This window comes from Pan troglodytes, chromosome 9 (assembly GCF_028858775.2).
Source record: "Pan troglodytes isolate AG18354 chromosome 9, NHGRI_mPanTro3-v2.0_pri, whole genome shotgun sequence".
Classification (NCBI taxonomy): Eukaryota; Metazoa; Chordata; class Mammalia; order Primates; family Hominidae; genus Pan; species Pan troglodytes.
In genome coordinates this window covers 10,543,349-10,569,276 of record NC_072407.2, presented here as the reverse complement: position 1 = coordinate 10,569,276, position 25,928 = coordinate 10,543,349, and the positions used below count along the sequence as shown (strand labels likewise).

Here is a 25,928-nt window from a genome sequence, read left to right as displayed (position 1 = left end):
TTTGCCATAATAAAAAGTTAAAACATTTATATTTACCACAAGTAAAATAAAAGTATATTCAAAGATGACTTTGAAGCTTCTGGCTTGGGAAGCCAGTAGTTGGTGTCATTCATTGCAATGGATGGAATGGAGTTGTGTCCAGTGTGGGATGTGTGTTGTGTTGTGTGTGTTGAAGAGGGTTCTTTTTCACCCCAGTGAAACTCCTTAGAAGACTAATAGAGGGAGGTGGGGGGGTCAGCCCCCCGCCCGGCCAGCCGCCCGGTCCGGGAGATGAGGGGCACCTCTGCCCGGCCGCCCCTACTGGTAAGTGAGGAGCCCCTCTGCCCGGCCACCGCCCCGTCTGGGAGGTGTACCCGGCAGCTCATTGGGAATGGGCCATGATGACAATGGCGGTTTTGTGGAATAGAAGCGGGGGAAAGGTGGGGAAGGGATTGAGAGATCGGATGGTTGCCATGTCTGTGTAGAGGGAGGTAGACACGGGAGACTTTTCATTTTGTTCTGTACTAGGAAAAATTCTTCTGCCTTGTGATCCTGTTGATCGGTGACCTTACCCCCAACTCTGTGCTCTCTGAAAGATGTGCTGTGTCCACTCAGGGTTAAATGGATTAAGGGTGGTGCAAGATGTGCTTTGTTGGACAGATGCTTGAAGGCAGCATGCTCGTTAAGAGTCATCACCACTCCCTAATCTCAAGTACCCAGGGACACAGACACTACGGAAGGCCGCAGGGTCCTCTGCATAGGAAAACCAGAGACCTTTGTTCACTTGTTTATCTGCTGACCCTCCCTCCACTATTGTCCTATGACCCTGCCAAATCCCCCTCTGTGAGAAACACCCAAGAATGATCAATAAAAATAAATAAATTAAAAAAAAAAAGACTAATAAAGGGGGATGAAACAATAAATTGAGGCTGGACACTGTGTCTGACGCCTGTAATCTCAGCACTTTGGGAGGCCGAGGTGGGAGGATCGCTTGAACCCAGGAGTTCCAGACCAGCCTGGGGAACACAGTGAGACCCCCTCTCTACTAAAATACAAAAACCCAGGCGCGGTGGCACATGTCTGTGGTCCAGGTACTCCGGGGGCTGAGGCGGGAGGAATCTGAGCCCTGGAGGTTGAGGCTTCAGAGAGCCATGATCTTGCCCCTGGGTGACAGAGTGAGACCCTGCCTTGAAAGAAAGAAAAAGAAAGAACGAACTCAGATTTGCATATCTTTAGTTTTAGGCACCTGAGAGGGATTAGCATGTAGAGGCTTTCTGGATGGTAATATAACCTCTCATTATCCTTGATGGCCTCTGGGTCACTGATCTGACCATTGGGATGTATCCCATTATCCAGGGAGGGTCTGTAGTAAGTATTGCACCTCCCCATCTTCCTTACATCTTTACACTTTTCAATTTTACAATTCACAATATCCCCTTCCTTGTGAATTTCTACCGGGGAGCAATGCATTCTTGACATTTTCCAGGCCTTGATGTCAGCTTTATGCTCAGCAGCAGAGGTATTTCAGTGTCAAGAAACATCGGAGTTCCAGTCTAAATTCATCACTAACTGTGACTGCGGGAAAGTCGCTTTACCTCTCTTAATCTTAGCATCAGCCTCTGAAAAATGAGGATAATAATTCTGGTGATTTTACAGAGCTGATGCGAAGATTAATGCGCGTTAACGGTTTAATACAGAGCCCGGCACGGTGTAAGTGGTCAATAAACACGAGCTATTATTATGAGCAACGCTGTGTCCTCAGAGCCTCCCCACCAGGACGTCAGGGAGCGGTGCAGCAGGAGCGGAGCAGAGTGCCTCCCGGGAATCCTTCCCCGCGCGGCCGCGGCGCCGCACAGCCGCCGCCATTCGGGCTCCAGCCCCGTCCGCGCGTCTCCCGGCGTGGGTGCGGGACCAGGGCCCTGCGGGGCGCGCAGGGTGAGTCTGTGGAATAGTGGTGGAGGACGGCGCCACGCTAGGCGGGGGTCCCAGGGAGTCGGCTGCAGGGGTGTCTGCTGGGAGGGCTGGACCGCGGGGCTCACCGAGGTCCGACGGTCGCCCGCAGGGTGAGGCCCCCAAGAAGCTGCGGCAAGTACCGCGCCCGCCGAGCTCGCTCCCGCGCCCGCCCCAAGATGGCGGCCCTCCCCCTCCCCTTGCGCGCGCCTCCGCCGCTCGGGGCGCGGCCCCGCGGCCCGCGCGCTCCTGGGCGGGGGATGTTGTGATGGAGAAGCCGCGGCGGAGCCCGAACCCCGCAGCCTGAGCCACCTCCGTCATCTGGGCCCGGGGCCTCACCGCGCAGGTAGGAGGTGTCCCTGCCCCGGCCCAGCCCCGGTGGCTGCGTCCCGATCCCCAGCGGCCGGCGGACCCTGTAGCCCCTACCCTGCGGCAGCCCGGGTCCCCCGGCCGGCCCCATCCCCCATCCCCGGGTCGCCCTTCCACCGCGCGCCTGCAGACCGTCCTCTCATACCCACCATCGCAGGGTCCACTCGGGCCCTCACACCGTCCCTTCCGCTGCCCTTTACCTCCTGCCCCTCGGGGTGACTAGGGGCGGGTATGGAGGACGCGAAGCGAGGGGCAGTGGGTGTTGGGGGAGGGGAGGCCCAGGTCCGGGAAGGGGACGTGGGGTGGGGTGGGCTGGCAGGCCGCGCCGATTCCAGCAGGGGTCCCAGGCCCTGGATCTGTCAAGCCGCATTCTGTTGCCCTCAGCGACCGAGGGGTGTGCCCTGGGGCGGCTGTGTCCCCAGCTCAGCCAGGAGGCCTAGCACTGGCAAGAACACTGATTAGGAGCAGTTTTCCCACTGCCAATTCCTAACCTGTTTTGTATGTTTTGTTTTGTTTTGTGTATCTCTTGCATTCTGAGCCCCTCTAGCTATAGTCCCAGCTCTCTCCACCCTTCAGAGTCAACGCTTGCTGTCTTCATTTCCTTACTTCCCATTCATTCTTAAAATCACTCCACTCTGTGTCCCTGACACCCACTGAAACTGTCTAGGCCAAGGTCACCGGAGACCTCCTTGTGGAGAACTCCAGTGGACACTGTTATCTCCTTTACCTTTGAGTAGTATTCGGTGGGGTATGTCAACTCACTCTCCTTGAAGCATTTTCCTGCTTTCTGCCCTACAGCATTGTCTGCTCTTCTCAATCTCATTTGCTTCCTCTCCTCCTCTCTTTAGATGCTGGTGAGGCTCTTGGCTCTGTCCCGAGCTGTCTTCTCTCATTATCTGTTCTTTCTCCCCAGATATTTTATCTACTCCCAAAGCTTCAAATTTCATATATATGCTAATGATTCCCAATTTTATATATCCAGCCCAGACTTCTTTCCTGAAATCCAGACTCATATGTCCAGCTGCTCTCTTGACATCTCCTTGAAAGACAAACAGGAGTTCCAAACCTATAGATTCCAAGCTAAATTATCTTCTGTGGTTTTCTCTGTACCCTACTTCCAAATCTGTTCTTCCTTCGAATCTCAAAAATGGCTCTTTGCCAATCTGGAGTCATGAGCAAGACTTGAGATTAACCCCTCTCTCACTCTCTGCATCTCATTTCACCAAGTTCTGTCACATCCACTGCCTAAATATTTCTCAAATCCATTCATTTCGCTCTGTCCTCACTGCCACCAAAGTTAATCTGGGCCACTACCTTTTTTTTTCCTTGACTACTTTAATAGCATACCCTCTTGCCTGCCTCCCTTTAACTGTTCTCAACACAGTACCCAGAGTGATCCTTTGAAAAATGCTTCCAATCACTTATTCATGCAATAAATATGATTTCAGCACCTAATATATGCCAGGCACTGTGTTATGTCCTGAAGATATAATTGTGAGCAAAAGAGACTGAGTCCTTGGAGCTGACAATCTAGGAGAAAAATCAAATAAGAATAACATTACAAATGTAATATGTACCATGAAGAAAAGCTGTATGGTGCCTTGAGAACGCAGAATAGCAGTAGCTAAACTGGTCTCGGGGATAGGGAGAGAGGGTCGGAGGACAGCTTCTCTGAGAACATGACGTTTGAACTAAAATATAGTGGATGAGTAGAAGTTAATTCAGCTCAGAGAGTAGGAGAAGAGGTCCCAGGAAGCATGGAAATCACATGCAAACACCTTGTAGAAGGAAAACACATGTCTTCGAGGAATCAGAAGAAGGCTACTGAGGCTGCAGAGCAGTGTGACCAAAGCCAGGGGCAGGGAGGAGGAAGGCAGGCGCCAGACTGAGCAGGAAATTTAGGCCATGTTAAGAATTTGGTCTTAAGGGCCAGGTGTGATGGCTCACGCCTGTAATCCCAGCACTTTAGGAGGCCAAGGCGGGCGGATCACCTGAGGTCAGGAGTTCAGGACCAGCCTGGCCAACATGGCGAAACCCCATCTCTACTAAAAGTACACAAAAATTAGCCGGGCATGGTGGTGTATGCCTGTAATCCCAGCTACTCAGGAGGCTGAGGCAGAAGAATCGCTTGAACCCGGGAGGCAGAGGTTGCAGTGAGCTGAGATCTTGCCACTGCACTGTAGCCTGGGTGACACAGCAGGACTCCATCTCAAAAAAAAAAAAAAAGGGAATTTTGTCTTAAGGTCTTTGTCCTTGATGGTAGTGGATGTGGAGGGTAGATGAGGTCCAGAAATTTTTCTCAGAGAGGAAATCATCAGTACCTAGAGATGGATTGAACATAGCAAGTGCAGGAGAAGGACATGTCAAGATGTACCCCTGCTTCAGATTCACAGAATAGGATGGATTCTATCATTCCATGAGCCAGGATCCTGAAAGAGGACCAGTTAGTGTGTGGGAGTGGGAAACACGAGTGGGTCTATTAGCTTGAGACATCCAAGTGGAGATGTTGAGTAGAAAGTTGAATGTACTTGTCTGGAGCTCAGGTGAGGGGTCTGAAATGGAGATTTGAATTGGGAAATCATCAGTGTATAACTGAAGCTGTGGGCATTGATGAATACTTATACTGATTATAGGATGAGAAAGAGGAAGGGGCATGAGAATAAGCCATAAGAAACTCCAGCAGGTAATGGCTAATAGAGGAAGATGAGCCAGCAGAGGAGTCTAGGAACCCAGCTAACAGTAACAAGAAGTGTAAAAGATGAGATGAGATGAGGAGTGTGGAGATGAGAGTGTGGAGGCCCCGGATAGAGGCTGGATGAGAGATTCATGGGGTCAGATGCTGCTGGGAGGACAACCAAGATGAGCACTGTGTCTGTTGGATTGAATGACACAGGGGTCATGTTGACCTTGCTAGGAGCTGTTACTGAGTCGTGTTGGGAGTGGAAGCAGGTTTGGAAAGGGTTGAGGAGTGAGTGGGAGGTGAGGAAGTGGCAACAGTGAGTGGAGACAACTCTCTCAGGAAGTTTGCCTGTATGGGGGAGGAAAGAGAGCAGGGAGTAGATCTGGAGGAGCGTCAGGTCAAGTTGGGAGACCGTGGATCCTATTGAGAAGGAGAGGTTGATCATATAGAGGAGAAAATAGATAAACAGTGGTATAAAATTCCTGGAAAGGCATCATAGGAAGAATCCAAATCATAGGTGAAGCAGTTGGTTTTGGGAAGGAGAGAAAGGGATAGGTGCTGAAGTTTGGTTAGGTTTTTATGTTTGAGGTTGTTCCCCAGTTGGATGGCTTCCCTTTCCTCTGTGAATCAGGAGGGGAGATCAGCCTCTGAGAGGGGTGGCCAATGGAGAGTTATGTCCTAGTCTCAGGCAGGCCTTTGCTGATGTCTTGGCTGTAGTAAGCCCCAGGTTCCTGTAATGCCCTCCTCTTCCTCCTTCATGATATTCAGTCAACAAATAGGGAATGCTATGGGTGCCAGGCACTGTTCTAGATGTTGCCGTTACACTGCATTGTAACAAGTTGTTCAATGACTGTTTCCCGCTGAACTGAGAACTCCTCCAGAGGAAGAACCGTTTCTTTTGTATTCATCACTGTGTCTAGCACAGTGCCTGGCATATGGGAAGCTGTCAGATTAGACAACTCCTGACTTTGAGCAAGACTCAACCCCAACCCCTGTGGTCTGATGCCAGGATCTTCAGGCTTAGTGACTACTTCTTTCACTTCCTGCCCCGAGGCCCCTGCCCAGCTCCCTGCCTTGAGCCAGAACCCATTTGGCTCTTTGCATCCTTTGGTAACTCCAATGAGAGGGGAGAGATTAGGTTGTGTTCCTTCTTTAAAAAATTGGACTGAGATCATCTTTTTGACCTCGAGCAGTGGGGTGTTGGTGACCACACCACCTCAGGCTAGATGCTCAGGCTTCAGCACTCAAACAGTTTCACCATTCTTCCTCTAATACTTCCTGCCCTGGTGACCAGATTGGCGGGGCTGCCCTGAAGTCAACTTGGCTCTTCACTGTTTCAGCCTCACAGTGCATGCACCCTTCTCAGATCATATCTCCTAGTGCCAAGGAGGTTGGTCTCTGCCTGACCTTTGAGAAACCTGGCTCTGTACACTACTGCTTCAGAGAAGGGTTTGCCATCCTTAAGGTCCTCTGAGCATGGCAGAGTCGTGGAGTCTTCTGCTTCCTGACACCCATGGAGATGCCACTCTTGAACAGTGTCTGTGCCAAGATGTTGGTTTAAGCTACCTCCCTCGCTCCCTTTTCCTAGATCTCAGCCCTCACCTCTCCAGGATTCCTGTCCCATCTTATTTCCCACTCAGGGACCCTTTGGCATTCTCTGACACCCTCCCAAACACTCCCTTTGCTCCTCCCCAGCCCATTGGGCCACACAGCCTTTCTTGGTATTTATTCCCAGCCAGTTCTGAGCTTCCTAGATCCTCCCACCCCCTGTGTCTGTCCCGTTCATCCGTCCTTTCCTTCTGCAACAGCCCAGTCTGTGTCGGCACACGGCACACTCTCTTTGGTAATGGGAATGTGAAATTGAATAAGACACCGTCTCGGATATTCTGATAGCATGTGGTTCTGGCTGTTGTGAGACACGAAGGAGGGAACAGTCACTTGATGGTGGGGAGAGAACAGGAAAGACTGCTTAGGAGCTGTAACTGCTGAGGTTAGTTTTGAAATACAAGCAGAGGTTCTCACAAGGGGAGACAGAATTCCAGGCCGAGGGAGCAGTATAAACAAAGACCCAGGGCTTTAAGAGTGTGCGACATGTTTCAGAATCTGCCACGCTTCATGTGGCTAGAGTATAAGGTATAAAGGAGGCGGGAGGTGGGGAGAGGACTGACAGGTTATAGAGGCTGGCTTAAGAGGGCTCTTGGGTGTCTGCTGACGAGTGCAGGCGTTATCCTAAAGGCAGTGGTGAGCCCTCTCATTTTCTGAACCAGGGAGTGACACAATCTGGTTTCCATTTTTGGAAGATTACTGTGGTTCTGGGAGGAGGTAGAGCTATTTTTTTCTTCATTTATTCCAGTGGCCGTGAGTTTTCTCGTTGGCCAGGAGGAGTCACACTGAGCAGATCAACAGCTCCACGTGAGGCAGGCGCGTGCACAGAAACCTTTTTCATTTTAGAGATGTATGAGCAGCATAGCACTAGTGTCTGAGGAACTAGAGACGTAGAAAGGTGAGCTATGGGGCTGGGCGCGGTGGCTCAAGCCTGTAATCCCAGCACTTTGGGAGGCTGAGGCGGGTGGATTACCTGAGGTCAGGAGTTTGAGACCAGCCTGGCCAACATGGTGAAACCCTATCTCTACTTAAAAGAAAAAAAAAAAAAAAGAATTACAAAAATTAGCTGGGCGTGGTGGTGGGCACCTATAATCCCAGCTACTCAGGAGGCTGCAGGAGGTTGCAGTGAGCTGAGATCGTGCCATTGCACTCCAGCCTGGGCGCACCGCACCTGGAGAGATGGGCAAGCCCTGCTCAGGCAGCTGCAACACCTGTGCTCAGCGCTGAGAACACAGAGGGAAGGGGGGTAGTGGTGAGTCAGGGAAAGAAAGAACTCCTTAGTAGAGGAACAGGGAGATAGGGAACTCTCAGATAAGACATCAAGGAGAAAGGTCTGTACAGTGGGAATTAGAAAGAGCGCAGTGCAGTGTTTGTTGGGATGGTCAGTGAGGGAGAATTGTCTGTTGGGGGAAGGGTCGGGTAGGGCGAGAGAATCAGTGAGGCCATCGAGGGAGGAGAGAGTAATGTGGTAGGGGCTGTCTGAAGGAGGGCTTGCATGGAGGGCTCACGTTGAGAGAGAAGTGGGCAGTGGTTGGTCAGGGAGAAATAACTGAAATCGGGGGCTGGTGAGGGTCCAGGGAGAGAGCACTTTCTCATGGGGGTCCGGGAAGGAGAGCAGCAGAGCAACTGGAAGGTCAGGGAGAGTGGGGAGGATGGAATGGGGCCGAGGGTGGGTCCCTGGGTGGCGGGCTGGAAGGATAGTTGGGACTCAAATGGTTGCGGAGAAACTGACCCACGAAGGGCTGTGAGGAGGCAGAGGGAGGGGTCTGGAGGGGGAGCTGTCCTTGTGGAACAGAACGTCCCCTTACCTGAAAGGCAGGTGGAGTTTGTTTGGGGCACCATGAAGCATAGTAACGTAACCAAAGCGTGTTCTGACACTGGCAGAGGAGATGCCAAAGCGAAGCCTGGAGGAAATGGGGACTGATTCATACATTCATTCAGCAAATATTAATGGAGTTCCTGCTCTGTGCCAGGACTACACTAGGCACTAGGCATACTGTATTTAACCAAAAAGGCAAAATCCTCACCAACATGGAAATTATAAATTATAGTCATGAGGAGACAATCATTAGACAAAGTAAATAATAAATTGGCTTGTCAGATGGTGACAGGCGCTGGGGAAGAGTTTAGGGATTGCTGAGGAGGGGCGGAGGTAGCCTGTAGTTTTAAAATGGGTGTTCAGGGAAGGCTTCACTGAGGCTGTGACATTTGGTCAAAGATCTGAAAGGCTGGGCCGGACGCAGTGGCTCATGCCTGTAATCCCAGCACTTTGGGAGGCCGAAGTGGGCGGATCACGAGGTCAGGAGTTTGAGATCAGCCTGACCAACATGGTGAAACCCCGTCTCTACTAAAAATACAAAAATTACCTGGGCGTGGTGGTGGGCACCTGTAATCACAGCTACTCAGGAAGCTGAGGCAGGAGAATCACTTGAACCCAAGAGAGGCAGAGGTTGCAGTGAGCCAAGATTGTGCCATTGCACTCCAGCCTGGGCAACAAGAGCAAGATTCTGTCTCAAAAACAAACAAACAGACAAACAACCCCCAAAAAACAAAGATCTGAAAGGCTGAGGGGCCCAGGGGAAAGGCTCCCATAGTGATCCAGGACAGGGCATTATGAGGGCTGGCAGAGGGACCGGTGCCCAAGGGGAGCTACTTCATGGAAATTGTCACCAAGATGTAGCTTCATCTGGCCAGAGGAGCCATGAATTGCAGCCGAGCGCCCTCCCTCTGTGACCTCCCTTCCAGTGCCATGCCCTGTAGGGCTGGTTCTGCAGCTTATTTGCTCCTGTCCTCACAGTCCCTAGTATGGGGTGGGCTTGGGGGCTGGTTGAGCTGAGTGATTTATGGGAATAGGAACACAGCCGGAGGAGCTTACAGTGATGGGGCTTGGGATGGAAGTGCGGCCGGAGAGGGGCAGTCAGTGATCAGTGTCCAAAACACACGAGCCGGTCCCACTCTAGTGGTGTTCCTGGCACAGTAAGCCCCGGCTGGATGAGCTGGGGGGTGGGGAGGCACAGAGAGCCATTGTGTGGAGGCCTTGCTGGTGGGACCGAGGGCAGGCACCAGCTGTGCCATCCCAGAAAGCTCAGGGCAGGGGATATAGGGATGGGGTGGGCCTCAGACCTGGGCCTGGACTGTGATGGGGATGATAGTGCTGGGACAGAAGTTGAACCCAGTCATTCTCATAGGATAGAGAGCCATGGGTGCTAGCCTGCTTAGTGCAGGGAGATGAGGAGGCACAGGGCATAGCCCTGGGGCAGAAGCAGTGATGCTGCTGTTCTGGACCAGAGGCTCAACAGCATCTCCCCTCCGCACCCCACAGGAGCTGCCAAGGCCATGTCTGTTCCATCATCACTGAGCCAGTCGGCCATTAATGCCAACAGCCACGGAGGCCCCGCGCTGAGCCTACCCCTGCCTCTGCACGCTGCCCACAACCAGCTGCTCAACGCCAAGCTGCAGGCCACAGCTGTGGGACCCAAGGACCTGCGCAGCGCCATGGGGGAGGGTGGTGGGCCTGAGCCAGGCCCTGCCAATGCCAAGTGGCTAAAAGAGGGCCAGAACCAGCTCCGGCGGGCCGCCACGGCCCACCGTGACCAGAATCGCAATGTGACCTTGACCTTGGCGGAGGAGGCCAGCCAGGAACCTGAGATGGCACCCTTGGGCCCCAAAGGCCTGATACACCTGTACTCTGAGCTGGAGCTCTCAGCTCACAACGCAGCCAACCGAGGCCTACGAGGACCTGGCCTGATCATCAGCACTCAAGAGCAGGGGCCCGATGAGGGAGAGGAGAAGGCGGCCGGGGAGGCCGAGGAGGAGGAGGAGGAGGATGATGATGAAGAGGAGGAGGAGGACTTATCTTCTCCCCCAGGGCTGCCTGAGCCCCTGGAGAGTGTGGAGGCCCCTCCCAGGCCCCAAGCCCTTACAGATGGCCCCCGGGAACACAGCAAGAGTGCCAGCCTCCTGTTTGGCATGCGGAACAGTGCAGCCAGTGATGAGGACTCAAGCTGGGCTACCTTATCCCAGGGCAGCCCCTCCTATGGCTCCCCAGAGGACACAGGTACCTTGTGGAGCTTGACATGGGCATGTGGGAGGGTGTGAGGGCAGAGGTTAGGACTCTCATACAGAGGCCAGTGCCAGCCTGATGTGAGCTGAGAGCCCATACCCTGAGGCCACAGCAGGCCATGTCCAGGCTTTTTCATTCAGAGAGTGCTTGGACATTCTGGTAGATCTGACCATCATGCATGCCCGGATGGATGGATCTATTCATTATGCATGCCACCATGGTCGATAAGTGGACTAGTTTACTGGGCACTGACTAGGTAACTGGCCCTCTGCTCAGCATTTTCAGGCTTTATCCTTACAATAAAGCTGTGAGGTAAATAACTATGATGATTCCCATATTACAGATAACAAAAAAGAGATCCAGAGAGGTTTAGTAGCTTTCTGGAGACCACAGACAGGCCGAGATTACAATAGAGCTGAAATCTAAACCAGGTTTCAGTCCAGGCCTGAGCTCTTGGCCCCGTGTTATGCTACCGCCAATGCATAGAGCAGAATGCACTCAGGTGCACTTGGGACAGTCGGCCCCTTTTTTTTTTTTTTTGGAGACAGTCTCGCTCTGTCGCCAGTCTGCCCCGTTTTAACAGGTCACGCCTGCTGGGAGCAGCCAGCAGCTCCCCACAGAGGTCTGTTTGGAAAGACTGGGAATGTTGTGTGCTTATAATCCACATGCTCCAGCACCATTGCAAGGATACAGTTTTGTCAGGAGTAGGATATTGACTAAAAGTTACAAAAGAAAACCCTTTGGGTAGGGGGAGGAGAATAGATACCAGGACTCCAGGGCTTAATCATTAAATATGTCCATTTAAATTAAGCTGAGTCTCCACATTTTCTAATGTCGTGTAGCGAATACAGGAAAAGCTGAGGAACAAAGAGTGGAGATAATGGGCTATAGTTACAACCAAAACCCTGGAGTTTTGTAGATGGAGGTCTAAGAAAGATTAGGAAAGTCCCCTATCCTTACCAGGTGGCGGACACAATACCCATACCCCAGACTGTGCAATCTTTGTGGAGAACATGCAGTTCAGATGAGCCTAGGGCTGCACACCATCCCCTTTCGAAAAACTCGTTCTGGACATTTTCAAACATATGCAAAAATAGAGAGAAAAGAATAATGAGCCTGATTTACCCACGACCCAGTTTTACCAATTATCAATACATAACTAATCTTGCTACCTGCATGCTCTCTTCCATTCCTAGGCCCAGCGTAGGTTATTCTGAAGCAAATACTTTTATCTATAAATGTTTACAGCTGGGTGCAGTGGCTCACACCTGTAATCCCAGCATTTTAGAAGGCTAAAATGGGTAGATTGCTTGAGCCCAAGAGTTCAAGACCAGCCTGAGCAACATGGCAAAACCTCTCCTCTATAAAAAAGACAAAAAAATTAGCCGGGAGTGGAGGCATCAGCCACTGTGGTCTCAGCTACTCAGGCGACTGACCTGAGAGGATCATCCGAGCCCAAGAAAGTCGAGACTACAGTGAACCATGATTGAGCCACTGCATTCCAGCCTGGATGGCAGAGAGAGACCCTTTCTCAACAACAACAACAACAACAGTTTACTTTTGCATTTCTGAAAGATAAAACTCTTTAAAAAAAACCCACCACAATATCATTATTGTACCTACAAAAATTTAATAATAATTCTTTAATATCATTAAATATCCAGTTGACATATGTTTTTAAAAAGGCTGGATTGAGCCTGGGCACAGTGGCTCACGCCTGTAATCCCAGCATTTTGAAAGGCTAAGGTGGGTGGATTGCTTGAGGCCAGGAGTTCAGAAACAGCCTGGTTAACATGGTGAAACCCTGTCTCTACAAAAAATACAAACATTGGCTGGGCATGGTGGTTTATGCCTGTAATCCCAGCACTTTGGGAGGCCGAGGCGGGTGGATCACGTGAGGTCGGGAGTTCGAGATCAGCCTGGCCAACATGGTGAAACCTTGTCTCTACTAAAAATACAAAATTAGCTGGGCGTGGTTGCAAACGCCTGTAATCCCAGCTACTCGGGAGGTTGAGGCAGGAGAATCACTTGAACCCAGGAGACAGAGGTTGTGGTGAGCTGAGATAGAGCTATTGTACTCCAGCCTGGGCAATAAGAGCGAGACTCCTTCTCAAAAAAAAAAAAAAGAAGGGAAAAAAAAATGTAGAGACAGTGTCTCACCATGTTGCCCAGGCTGGTCTTGAACTCCTGTTCTCAAACAATCCTCCTACCTTGCCTTCCCAAAGCACTAGGCTTACAGGCGTGAGCAACCATGTCTGGCCTGATCTATCTCTTAAAGTTATGTTTGATCAAGTTCCCCTTCTATTTTTTTTGTTGTTGTTGTTTGCAGTTTTGCTTTTGTTTTTTAACTGGAGAATCATGTTGCTTGTCCTGAGTTTTCTATGGTTTGGATTTTTCAGACTCTCTCCTGTGGTCATATTTACCATGCTCCTCTTCCCCTGGATTTCCTGTAAATTGGTAGTTAGTTCTAGAGCCTTGATCAGATTCAGATTTGAGCATTTTTGTGTTTTGCTTTTGCAAGAATATTTCATAGGTGGTATTAAATACTTCTACTAAAGGCAAAGTCTGATTGCCTCTCTTTTTTTGTGATGTTAGTGGCCTTTGGTGGTCATTGTCTCAACTCCTTTTAAAAGGAACAGCCCCTCCTGCACTCCAGCTGATTATTTTTGGGATTGGGGTGAGGAAAAATATAGTCTCAATGCAGCCAGTTAAAGGGAAACTGAAAACTAGATATTGGTGTAAAATAGCCCAATTTCTAAACGTTAACAACAAATTCTATTTTTTAAAAAGCACTGTGCAGGCCACACACAATCTATCTGAGGCTTGCATCAGTCTGCAGGTTGTAGGTTGGAAGTTTGCAAGACTAGGGGGTGTGAGTCAGTGACCAAATAGAGGCCTAGTTGCTCAGTTGCCCCTGGGATGGTCACTGTGGGGGCTGCAACTCTGAACTACCTATGAAGCTTCTAGGAGTAGGGGGATAGTACTGCTGAAGAGCTGGGGCGGGTTTGCTGGGCAGTGACCTCAGCAAGGATGTGGGAGTGGCAAGAGGATTCTCAAGGATCGTGCACTGGTGGAGACTTTGTGAATTGAGGATAGAGGTGGGGGCCAGCCCAGGAAAGGGGCCAAGTCACTGTTTTACAACTGTGTTGCTATGACCATGAGGGCTGCAGAGAAGGTTTGTGCTCCTGCAGAAATGAGGCTAGAATTGAGCAAAAATTATATTCTCCTTCCTATTGTAGGATATTCATAGAGCTATGGATTGAATGCATAAATGCATGAATTCATGAATTAAATGAATGATGAATGAATAAACTTTACTACCTGTATTGAATTCATACTCTGCTCCAGGCCTTATCGTAAATGCTGGAAATGTATACCATGGGGCAAAGATGTTCTTACCTGCTGGCCTTCACAGCCTGGTGAGCAGATAAAGAAAGAAACAGGTGGTTATGATCAGTGCGATGAGCTCTCTGGGGCTGGGGAAGTACAGGAGGGGCCCCTGACCCTGCCTGTGAGAGTGGTGGGGGAGAGGGCAATGGGTCAGCTTTAAGAAGGGGCCTGTATACTGATGTCTGAAGGAGAGGTAGGTGATAGCCAGGTGAAAATCGAGAGAAAGGGAGGTGGGCTGGGAGAGGACAAGGGGGCATGTCCCAAGCAAAGAGAGAGAAGGGGAGTGGCCAGAGGTAAGGCTGAGAGGCAGACAGGGGTTCATGACAGCACATAAAACCTGGGGAGGAATTTGGACTTTATCCTGAGGGCAGTGACAAAACAATTAAGAGGATTCCGTTGGAAAATTACTTGATTAGTTTAGCATCTCAGAAGAATCATTTGGGCTGTACTGTGCAGCTGAGATTGGAGGAGACCAGATAGGAAGAGAAAGACCAGTTATGATGTTTTTGCAATGATGCAGGTTAAAAAAAAAAAAAGCTAGTAGCCTGGGCTATGTTAGTTATGTGGGGTGGAGAGAAGGGGAAAGCGTTAAGTCAATCACTGATTCCTGAGCAAGTGAGTACACCTGGCTTCACCACTAAGGCATTTGTGGATGAATGAATGAAGGAAGGAAGGAATGATACGTGAACATTTAATGTATTTTATGTGTAAGTGTCTGCATGAATCGATGCAGGAGTGAAGGTGTGCATTCTGGAATAAATGCATGTGTGTGAAAGCAAAGGCCTGGGTCGGCTGCGCTTGGAGGGAGATGTGCCAAGCTCCAGAAGGGCCTCCCAGATGGCCAAGGAGGGAGAAACTGCCCTTCCAGGACAGATCGGAAGGATGAAGCTCTTTGAAGCAGGAAGGTACAGGCTGACAGGGATGGCAGATGGATTGGTGTGTGTGACTCAGTCAGGAGATGGTGAACTGGTCCCCAGATTCCAGAAGTGTCCAGCCCTCATGAAGCAGGCTGTGGCTGTGGAGGGCATGGAGGCCCTAGGGTGGTGTTCCTGGAAGGTTTTAGCAGGAGAGTCCTGAGGCAATGGAGGGTCTCTAGGGAACAGCAGGTATTCCCTGAGCCTCAGCTAAGTTTCAGGTGCCTATTGAAAACCTTATTCCATAGAGTGTGAGTTAGGGGGAAGTGGGGGTGAGGAGAGGCGGTGATGGCTGCCTAGAAGGTGGATGGGCAAGAGCCCCTCCTCTTTGGGTGTCTGTGGGCCCACGTCATTTGGAAGCTGAGGATGGTGAAGCACCCTGCCTGAATAACTCTCATCAGGTGTGCAGCCACCTTGGAGTAACCACGCCCACTCCCAGCCCTGCTGTGTCTGGTTGCCCAGCAGCCGGGGTCTTGGGACTGCCTGTCCCTTAGTACTGCCTCTTGGACCAGTCAGGATTCCTGGTTTCCCTGGTAACGGGAAGCACGTCAGCAGTCTGGGCGCTCCCAGCCGGTCCTGGTGCTGCGGTTGCCGAGGAGACGCTGCAGCCTAGCTGGGCCCTGGCAGGTGAGGGGTGGGGGGTGGTGCTGGGAAGCCCCAAGCCCAGCCTCAAGCTTGCTGGGGCTCAGGACCTCAAAGCCCACCCTTGGGTTCAAACTGCTGTGCAGGTCCTGGACAGGGGCGGGATCCCTGAAGGCCTTGAAACCACACCCTATTTATGCTGACAGCTATAGGCTCTGCAGGGCCCCAGGCAGCTGGGGTATTCCTTAGGGGCTGAGTCTCCTGGTATCCCTAAGACTGGGCTTGGCTTAGGCACTGAGGTAACCACTGGAGGGTGGGATGGAGATTCAGGATTGGGGGAGGGGAGCCAGGGCGAGGAAGAAGAGGTGTGAGCAGAAGGGGCTGGGGTCTCATGAACCTCCCTTTCTCCTCCCTTCCCCACCCCCCAAGGAGATTCCCTAGCATGGTGGTCCTGGCCCCTCCCTAGCAAGCTCCAAGCGGGGGAGGATCTTGCCTGGCAGACGCTCTGCCCTGGTGAGAAGGGGGCGGGATGAGCTTTTCTCTGCAGCCCAGCACCAGGCTGTGAGCCCAGCTGGCTGGGCTGGAGGGGCTGTGAGGAGGGAGGGTGGAGGCAGGAGGGGCCGGGAATGAGCGCCATGTTCTCCCAGGACTTTTTCCTGGCCATTATCCTGCAGGACAGCAGCGCAGGTGAGGGGCAGCATGAGGTTGGGCATCGTGTGGGGTGGGGCTGACAGGGAGAGAAGAGTTAGAGGACGCATGAGCGGGTTACAGGGTTGGAGTGGTGTGGCTCTGCCGGCAGACAAGGGTGTATGACACAGATGCGAGGTATGTGTGTATGTGCATGACATGTTTGCTTGCAACTGTGTGCAGCAAGGGTCAGGAAGTGAGCGTCTGTGGTGTCTGCACACATTTGGCAGGGTTTGACGTATGTCGTGTGTCTGAGTGTGGGTCCGCCTGTGTGTTTGGTACCCACACGTGTGTTAGGGGCCATTGTGGTGTGGTATCTGCACACCTGTGTGGCAGGGGCTCGTATGTTTAGCTGCATGCACACACATCTCTGTGGTGTCTGCATAAGTGTATGGCTAAAGTTTGTGTGTGTTTGCCCCTGCACATACATGTGCACCTGTGTGTGATACCTGCCATCTGTGCTGGCATTTTCTGTGTTGCATACCCTGGTGTTTGTGGCTGCACAGGTGTGTGGTAGGGCTTGTATGTGTTGTGTGTCTGTGTATACATGTACGTGTGCAGGAGCTAGAAAGTGTTCACCTTCGTGTTAACTGAGATAATAGATATGTATGAAAGGAGGTTAATTGGGGTCACCCAACATTCATTGCTCCCTTCCTTCTCCCCTCCCTGCCTTCCTCCTTTCCACAGTGTGGCCACATTAGCCACCAACAGGGCCCAGGAGGAGACCTGAGCCATGTCCCCTACTGGTGGCCCCACATGTGGTGACTCCAGACTATAGGCTCTAGGCAGAAGCAGGAACTGTGTTGTGGTATAGCTCTTCCTTCACCCCTTCTCAACCATGGGGTCTCAGAGAGGACCGGGCATAGGCACCGGCTGTCTGCTCTTTGGGTAGGCTGACCCTCACCAAGCCTCCCACCTGGCAGATTCCTTCTGGAACCCCAACGCCTTCGAGACGGATTCCGACCTGCCGGCTGGATGGATGAGGGTCCAGGACACCTCAGGGACCTATTACTGGCACATCCCAACAGGGACCACCCAGTGGGAACCCCCCGGCCGGGCCTCCCCCTCACAGGGGAGCAGCCCCCAAGAGGAGTCCCAGGTGAGGCTCACAGGCCTGTTGAGTTTGGGCCAGGGGTGGAGGGAGTGTGTGCTGCTGGAGTAGGATAGGACACTCACTCACTACTCCCATCCCTCCTCCTAGCTCACCTGGACAGGTTTTGCTCATGGAGAAGGCTTTGAGGATGGAGAATTTTGGAAGGTGGGTAAGGGGACCTGCTTTACCACGGGATAGCTGGAGGAGGGGCATCATTTTGATACTGATTCCTCAATCCCCTTCCCAAGGATGAACCCAGTGATGAGGCCCCAATGGAGCTGGGACTGAAGGAACCTGAGGAGGGGACATTGACCTTCCCAGCTCAGAGCCTCAGGTGAGCTGCCAGATGCAGTGAGCTGGCAGTGGGATGGATCTGTCTGGAAGGGGCCTTGGGACAGCTCCATTTATGGGAGCCCTGTGCCAAGTATTACCATCTGCCTTCAGCCCAGAGCCGTTGCCCCAAGAGGAGGAGAAGCTTCCCCCACGGAATACCAACCCAGGGATCAAGGTTTGTTCAAGACTGACAGCCCTTCTGAGTGTGGGGCCCTCTTATTTGTCAGACAGCCCCTAATGTTGTGCTCTGAGGGGCCTCAGCGCAGCTCCCCAGGTCCTGAGTTAGGAGTTCTTCCAGTCTCAGCACAGAGCCCTGTGTCTGAGCTGGAGGCACTTCAGTTTTTAAATCAACCAGCCCAACAGCCAGGTTGGGGGCCCTTGTAGTCTTAGTTCAGGTGCTTTTTTCTACTAGCTGGGGTCTCCTCTGACATCTCCCTCACCCTAACCACATCCCCCTCTCCCTAACCACATCCTGCTTGGGGAGCTTCTCCATCTTAGTTCAGAACACCCTGCCTCCTGCCACACTCTGTAGTCAGGAACTCTCCAGTTTTGACTCAGATCCTCTACCTCCTGCCCCTCTTCTGTGTCTGGCAGTGTTTCGCCGTGCGCTCCCTAGGCTGGGTAGAGATGACCGAGGAGGAGCTGGCCCCTGGACGCAGCAGTGTGGCAGTCAACAATTGCATCCGTCAGCTCTCTTACCACAAAAACAACCTGCATGACCCCATGTCTGGGGGCTGGGGGGAAGTAAGGACCTGAGCCGGGGGTAGGGGGTGGTACTATGAGAGTGTGAAGGGAATTATGAGAGATGGGAGGTCTGACCTGCCCACAAGCAGGCTGGGAAAGGGGGATATTGGCCCATCCTAAGTGGCAGCCCTGTGGGATGGATGAGTGACCCCAGGCTAGGACCTTGGGAGATAGTAGCCTAACAACAGTGGAGTCAATGTGAGAGATGACACGTGACCTCCACTAGAGTGAGGCCTGCAGGGCGGGTGGTCTGACACCAAAGCAGGGGCCCCAGAGCTGTGGCTAACATCCCCTGAGCTGCAGGGGTCAGAGATCAGCCACCATCCTGGCTGGAGTCCCACTGAGTGCCTGCTTCTGGTCCTGCAGGGAAAGGATCTGCTACTGCAGCTGGAGGATGAGACACTAAAGCTAGTGGAGCCACAGAGCCAGGCACTGCTGCACGCCCAACCCATCATCAGCATCCGCGTGTGGGGCGTCGGGCGGGACAGTGGAAGGTGGGAATAGGGCTTGGGATTCCAGGGTGGGAGTTCACCCAGCATCAGAGTCCTGCTCTCTAACTCTGTTATTTGCCTCTCTTGTGCTGCTGGACCCAGAGAGAGGTACTATGCCTATTTTCCCCCTCCTACACCTGGACCAGATGCCTGGAAGCACCCAAGCTCCCCTCTTCTGCCCTGCCCCTTCCCACCCGCTATGCTCCACCATTACCCTCCACCTCAGCATGCTTGCCTGTCTACCCCCCCTCCAAGAAGGCAGCACCTATGGGGGACCAGCAGTGGGCAGAAGCCCTGGAGGAGCTGTGATGGGCAGGGAGGACGTGGGTGGGGTGGGGACCAGGCTCGGCACTGGATGGTACTGGGAGACACTGAGGTGCCCCTTCCCCAACAGGGACTTTGCCTACGTAGCTCGTGATAAGCTGACCCAGATGCTCAAGTGCCACGTGTTTCGCTGTGAGGCACCCGCCAAGAACATCGCCACCAGCCTGCATGAGATCTGCTCTAAGGCACGGCCCCCTCCACTCCCTGGACTAGTTGCCACCTTTGCTCTACAAGGGTCTGGGTGGGGTCACTGAGTGGGGTAGGGGGGCCCCAGGGCAATGAGGCTCTAATAGATTCTCCCTGGCTCCTCGCCTCCCTTCCTTCCTCAGATCATGGCCGAACGGCGTAATGCCCGCTGCTTGGTAAATGGACTCTCCCTGGACCACTCTAAACTTGTGGATGTCCCTTTCCAAGGTCAGTGTCAAAACCCCTCCAGGTCCAGCTCAGCTTTGTTGGCAAAGGTGGGTGACCCAAGGAAAGGCATGAGCTCCTGGACAGTGCTGATAGAAAAATGAACACATGAAGACTGAATACTCCAATACGTGGAGGGACTCCGGTTAAAGGGAGGCAGGGGACGAGATGGAAGTAGGGCCTCGGCTGGGCAAGTGTCCAGCTTATGCCCTGCTGGTGGGGCTGGGGGTGAGCAAGGTCTGCCACCATGATCAACCTTCTCTTCTTTCCCATAGTGGAATTCCCAGCACCTAAGAATGAGTTGGTCCAGAAGTTCCAAGTCTATTACCTGGGGAATGTACCTGTTGCTAAACCTGTTGGTATGTGTGTCCTTCTATACCCAGGGGCTGCTACCTTGATCCTAAAACTCTGCCCCTACCCTCTGCCTTCCAATACTTCTTCTACCAGACCTTCCTCATGCTTGGTGTCTCCCTACCCTTTAAAATGCATCCCACCTCCCTGTACTTCTGTCCTAGCTCTGTTTCCTGTCCTGCCTATAGCAGCAGTCAGCACGCCTTCGCTGAGCATCAGCCACGTGAGTGGTGCTGAACCAGGCACAAAGGGAGACCCCACTCCTTCATCCCATGGAAAAGCTTTGGTGGGATTGGGAGGCTGATGTTAGATGACTGGAGACACCAGACAGCAGCCTGTAGCTGGGTTTAGTGTTACAGCACCAGCTGTGGGCTGGGAGCATCTGGAGGAGGAAACAGTGAGCATAATTGTCACATACTTCATTGTTGCAAAGAATTTTTTTTTTTTTTTTTTAAAGACAAGTCTCGCTCTGTGCCCCAGGCTGGAGTGCGGTGGCGTGATCTTAGCTCACTGCAACCTCCGCCTCCTGGGTTCAAGCAATTCTCCTGCCTCAGCCTCCTGAATAGCTGGGATTACAGGCTCCCGCCACCACGCCTGGTTAATTTTTGTATGTTTAGTGGAGACGGGGTTTCACTGTGTTGGCCAGGGCTGGTCTTGAACTCCTGACCTCAAGTGATCCACCTGCCTCGGCCTCTGAGAGTGCCGGGATTACAGGCGTGAGCCACCGTGCCTGGCCTGATCTGGTTAACTCTTATATTTCAGTGCTTTCCTAGTGTCTGCTATTTATTTGTTTATTCACTTAACAAATACCTTTGAAGCTTACCATGTGGCAGGCCCTGGACTAGGCACAGGGAGAACAGTGGCCACAGTCCCATTTTCATAGAGGTTATAGAAGGTTATGGTAGAAAAAAACCAGGAATTAATAAAATAATCACACAAATAAATGTGTGAGTTATTCATTGAGAGAAAGTAGCAAGATATAACAAAGGAATTTCATCTAGTCTGAGGTTGTAAAAGACTTCCCTGTGAAAGTGACATTTGAACTGAAATCCAAAAAATAAATAGAAGTGAATGCGGTCAAGTGGAATGGAGGTGGGGGTGGGATGGGGGAAGATCAGGGTCTACAGTGGGAGGCACTTTGGCATTTCCAAGATACTGAAAGAAGGCCAATGCAAGATGAGGCCGACAGCTGCGCAGTGGTCAGGCTGCCAGGTCAGGGACCTCAGGGGCTATGTTAATGATTTTTTCTTCATCCTAAGGGCAGCAAGGAGTTATTGAAGTCTCCGAGAGTGCACTTGCCTTAATCAGATTTGAATTTTGAAAGCTCACTTTGGCTATTTCATGGAGGGGACTGTTAAGTGGGTGGAGGTGGATGTGAGCAGCTCAGTTAGGAGGCTCTTGCTGTAGTCCTGGCCAGTAATGAGAGTATCTTGGGCAACAATGGAGCTGAAGAAGAGTGCGTGGATTCAAGAGCTGTTTAGACAGGTATAGTCAACAGGCCTCAGTGATTGGTTTGATGTGGGTGAGGGACAAGGATGACTCCTAAGTTCCTGGCTGTTGGACCTTCTGGATAGTGGATTATTTCTTTCAAGGTGGCAGATGCTTGAAGAGGCCAATTTGAGTGTAGAGATTGTGAGCTCACTTTTGGACATGCTGGGTTTGAGATGCCTTTGGGGAAACTGAGAGGCAAAGTCAGGTTGGCAGTTAGATTCACAGATCTGGAGCTGAGAGGAGAGGTCTGGGCTGGAAATAGAAGTTTTGGCATTATTGGGTTGTAGAGGTAATCAAAGCCATGGATGTAGAGTAGCTTGGCCCTGGAAAGTGGGCATCCTGAAGTGAGAAGGGAAATGAAGCTAGTCATAGCCTTGAGGCCCTCCAACATTCAATGGATGTGTAGAGGATGAAACTGCCAAGGATAGTGACAACTGGAGAGAGGCAGGAAGAAGAAAAGAGGCTACCTGAAGAAGAAGTGGTAGGGTATCATGTCAAAAGACACACAGGAAGAACTCAACAAATGTTTGATGAATGAAGTAAAAAATGAATTAATGAATAAATGAGACTTGCTTCAGATTACATGGCCAGGAAAGCTAGACCTGGGAGTCAAACCCCGGTCATCTTTAATTCTCTGCACTTTCCCTTATACCGTGCTGACTTTCATGTCCAAAATCTTACATTGAAAGAGGGGACCCTTCTTAGAAAAGGTGGGGATTGAACTGAGGTTTTGAAAGAAGGCTTGGATTTGCAGAATGGAGTGGGTATTTCATTTGGATTCGATGGCACTGCCAAAGACTTGGAGCTGGAGGTGAGAAAAGCATGCTGACCCTTACGCCTTTGCTTTCCTCCTTCTCGTCCTCAACTTCTAAACCCTTGTTGGCTCTTCCATTTGTTACCCCCATTCCCATATGTGCTTCTTTCCATCTACCACTTGACTCTGGTCCTCCCTATGCCAGATCAACTGCCTGTGACCCTTGACTGCTCCGCTTGCACAAGTGGTCTCTAAACTTACTTCCTGCTTTATCTTATGCTCGTTTTTAAACATTAGCCCCTCCAGAAGCTGCAATATTCATTCATTTATTTAACAAGTGGTAATGAATGCCTGATACATGTCAGGCACTATTCTAGCTTCTTGGCATGCATTAATCAACAAAACTGACAAAGATCCCTGCTTTTATTTAGCTGACATTCTAGCAAGGAGAGACAGACAATAAAATGAGTAAACCATGGAGTATGTTAGAAGGCAACAACTGATACAAAAAAAAAAAGAAGAGAAAAGCACAGCAGGATTAGGGGGATTGCATGTGGGGCTGGAGGTCAAGGTCACAGTGTAGGTTTTAGTCCTGAGTTATCAAATCTGACAGCCTTTTTCCATACCTTGGTCCACTGCTTTCACTGCTTCCCTGCCAAACTTCCCAAGACTCTGAGGCCAGGCTCCATCTCCCACAGCCCCATCTATTCAGCAGTTTGACTATGATGTCCCTTTCACACACCTGAACTTTGAGATTTCCAATTGCCCTGGCCTAAATGTCATAAACATCACACCCCTCTGCCTGGCTTTTGAAGCACTCTGCAATCTGACCTGGCCCATCCACTTCTGTGACACTTGGTTTTACCAGTTCGGATGCATTTGCCCTTGTTGCCTTGAGAGTGACTTGCTCATGCATCTGGAATTTCTTCAGCAGATAAGCCCTGTGTTAGAATTGGGGACAGAGGGATGAATTAAATTCCATTTCTGTTCTTGAGATGGCCACGGCCCAGTGTGGAAAAAAGTTTTCCAGCAGTTACAAGACGTTATGGTAAGAGTTGTCTCAGAGTTGTCCTCTCCCTGCCCTGCAGCAGGCATGGCTTCCTAGACAGCACCTAGTTGGAGCCCTGAAGGATGACAGTCTGGAGTTTCTCAGTCCAGCAGGGAAAGGGCACTCAAGACAGAGGCTTTTCCCTCAGTTGCAGTCTGTGTCTCTCAAGGGCATTCTCTTCTCTTGCTTTGTATTCCCCATCTGCTTTACAGGCCATTTGCCAAGATTAGTTGTTAATAATAATGCTACACAAATCATCTGAAGCTCAGGGAGCAGTAAAATATGAAGCTTGACAGCTCTGGTGAGGCCAGTTTTTGGAAGACTTGTATGCTTTTGGGAGCAGTTTGGCCTTGATCCAGCTAGAAGTCAGATGAGCAAGGCCAAGATGGGAGAAGACATGCAAGGAAGACATTTGTCCTCTGCCCAAAAGAGTCCACGTGGTCTGCTCCTAGTGGGAGCTGAGAGCCACTAAAAGGGGCAGAGGGCCTGGGAGTGGACCACAGAGGCATGTGCCTTTTGCACTGGCATTGTGCAGAGACAGTAGATCACACGGCCAGCGTATGAGTGTGGGGACTAGAACTGATGCCTTCGCCACAACATGTGCTCCTGCCTTGGTGCTCTGCTGAGTGCAAGCAAACGTGGGATCCATGAGGGGAAATGTTTAACAGCAGTTTGAGGTGGAGGAGGCCATGTGTTATAAGGGAAAGTTGATTGATCTGAAAGTCAGGAACCTTGGGTTCCTTGGCTCTTGAGCACATTATAGACATTCTTGAGTAGAACTAAGATCTTGAAAGCCCTTCTAGTTCTGAAAACTAGTAATATAGAGAAGAGGTAGGAGAAAGGCATGGCTAAGAACCCAGGCTCTGGAATCAGACTGCCTGAGCTCAGGTCCCCATTCCTCGATGTGACCTAAGGCATATTACCTATCTCTTCCGTTTCCTTATTTGTAAAATGGAAATAAAGTAATCTATTGTGATGTTGTTGTGTGGGCACAAATGAGGTAATACACTGTAATGACTTAGCACAATGTGATACAGAGTAATCACTCCTCAGATAGATATCTTAAAAAATAATTGGGTCTTGGGAGAGGACTGGCCTGTAGGGCCTGATTTGGGAGTTATTGTGGTGTGAAGCAATGTGGTGTCTGAGTGTGATGAGCGCTGAGAGAGCATGATTTGGGGAAATCAGAACTTTGAGAGGTCAGTCAGTTCAGAAGTGTGGAGGAATAGGCAGAGCCAGTGAAAATAATGAGCCTAGGATCCAAGATTTTAAAAAGTAGGAAAATGTCCAGTTACTGAAGCCAGGGGAGGAGAGCCCCAGGGAAGGGATACTTGGACAGCATTGTCCAAAATGTAGGCTGGCAAAGTGGGGATGGGGCAAAGGCTCTGGGTTTGATTGGGTGGAACTAGAGGTCCAGGGTAGAGCTGGGGTATCCTCTGTCTACCCTCAGTGGTATCTTGTGTCCATATGTTCTAGGGGTAGATGTGATTAATGGGGCCCTCGAGTCAGTCCTGTCCTCCAGCAGCCGTGAACAATGGACCCCAAGTCATGTCAGTGTGGCCCCTGCTACCCTCACCATCTTGCACCAACAGGTAAAGAGCTGGGGTAGAAGTCGTGGCTGTGCCTTGCCATAGAGGGGAGACTGGGGGTGAGGGGAAGAGCTGCTAAGATGGATGTGGAACACAGTGTGGGGTTGGTGTTCCTTTTTAACTGAGTTCCCTCCATGCAGACAGAGGCAGTGCTGGGAGAGTGTCGGGTGCGTTTCCTCTCCTTCCTGGCCGTGGGCAGAGATGTCCACACGTTTGCATTCATCATGGCTGCCGGCCCAGCCTCCTTCTGCTGCCACATGTTCTGGTGCGAGCCCAATGCTGCCAGCCTCTCAGAGGCTGTGCAGGCTGCGTGCATGGTAAGCTAGTAGGGTGGTGTGGTGGTGGCGTGGCCCCATGTGAGGCAGGCTGGAGAGTGACTGCCCTGCTTGCCTCCGCAGCTTCGCTACCAGAAGTGTCTGGATGCCCGTTCCCAGGCCTCCACCTCCTGCCTCCCAGCACCCCCTGCTGAGTCTGTGGCACGGCGTGTAGGGTGGACTGTCCGCAGGGGTGTTCAGTCGCTGTGGGGCTCCCTGAAGCCCAAACGGCTGGGGGCCCATACCCCATGAAGAAGCCCCCACCTTCCCTCCACCTGCTTGTGTTGGGCCCCAGGGAACTAAAGGGTGTGGGTCAGGGAGGGGTCTAGAGGCTATTCCTAGGCCTCAGGCCTCCCAAATATGCCCCTCCCCAGTAGCTACGGTTCCCTGCCTAGGAGCTGGGGAGGGAGAGATCTAATCCCTTCAAGGAAGTGATAACACTGGAGTGGTAACAAGAGGAGCAGGAAGCAAGGCCAGCCCTGGTTCTCCATCCCCATGTGTTTCAGGTGGAACAGGAGGAACTGGTCCAGGCCAGGCCTCATCCTCCTGGACCCAGCAGGGGCAGAAGGAGGAAGGGACTGGTCCAGGCATGGGTCCCTTCCCCCTGCTCCATGGGCACCTCTGCTGTATTGATATCACTAATAAAGTCTGTCTGCACTGCTGTGTGCCTTCTTATGCCTGTACCACACCATCGACCCATTACCCTGTGCCTCAGTTATGATCTTGCTCCAAAGATCTCCTTGCCCTGCTTGCTTGGAAAGAAGAA

General features: G+C 51.5%; 1 protein-coding gene across 11 annotated transcripts; it reads left to right on the top strand.

Annotated features, from left to right (window-relative positions):
* The first annotated feature begins 1,674 nt into the window (after positions 1-1,674).
* APBB1 (amyloid beta precursor protein binding family B member 1) lies at positions 1,675-25,823 on the top strand. Of its 11 annotated transcripts, none has more exons than XM_016920262.3 (14): positions 1,675-1,914; positions 9,906-10,640; positions 17,143-17,318; positions 17,421-17,477; positions 17,561-17,646; positions 17,757-17,820; positions 18,240-18,389; positions 18,756-18,883; positions 19,275-19,389; positions 19,534-19,618; positions 19,891-19,974; positions 24,736-24,851; positions 24,989-25,165; positions 25,247-25,823. In XM_016920262.3, exons 2-14 carry the CDS (start codon positions 9,920-9,922, stop codon positions 25,412-25,414), a joined length of 2,127 nt encoding a protein of 708 aa, XP_016775751.1. In that variant the 5' UTR covers positions 1,675-1,914; positions 9,906-9,919; the 3' UTR covers positions 25,415-25,823. The 11 variants fall into 11 exon arrangements, with proteins under 11 accessions (XP_016775751.1, XP_016775749.1, XP_063638755.1 ...); XM_016920260.3 differs by having other exon boundaries at positions 1,756-1,914; positions 17,128-17,318; XM_024346934.3 differs by having other exon boundaries at positions 1,880-2,275.
* Positions 25,824-25,928: the final 105 nt, after the last annotated feature.

What these genes read in the sequence shown, in the direction of transcription:
- APBB1 (XM_016920260.3), top strand. Translation starts at nt 9,920, where the DNA reads ATGTCTGTTCCATCATCACTGAGCCAGTCGGCCATTAATGCCAACAGC. An exon ending in TGTCTGGGGGCTGGGGGGAA is followed by an intron (nt 18,390 to 18,755) that starts GTAAGGACCTGA and finishes CTGGTCCTGCAG; the next exon opens with GGAAAGGATCTGCTACTGCA. An exon ending in TCACCATCTTGCACCAACAG is followed by an intron (nt 24,852 to 24,988) that starts GTAAAGAGCTGG and finishes CCCTCCATGCAG; the next exon opens with ACAGAGGCAGTGCTGGGAGA.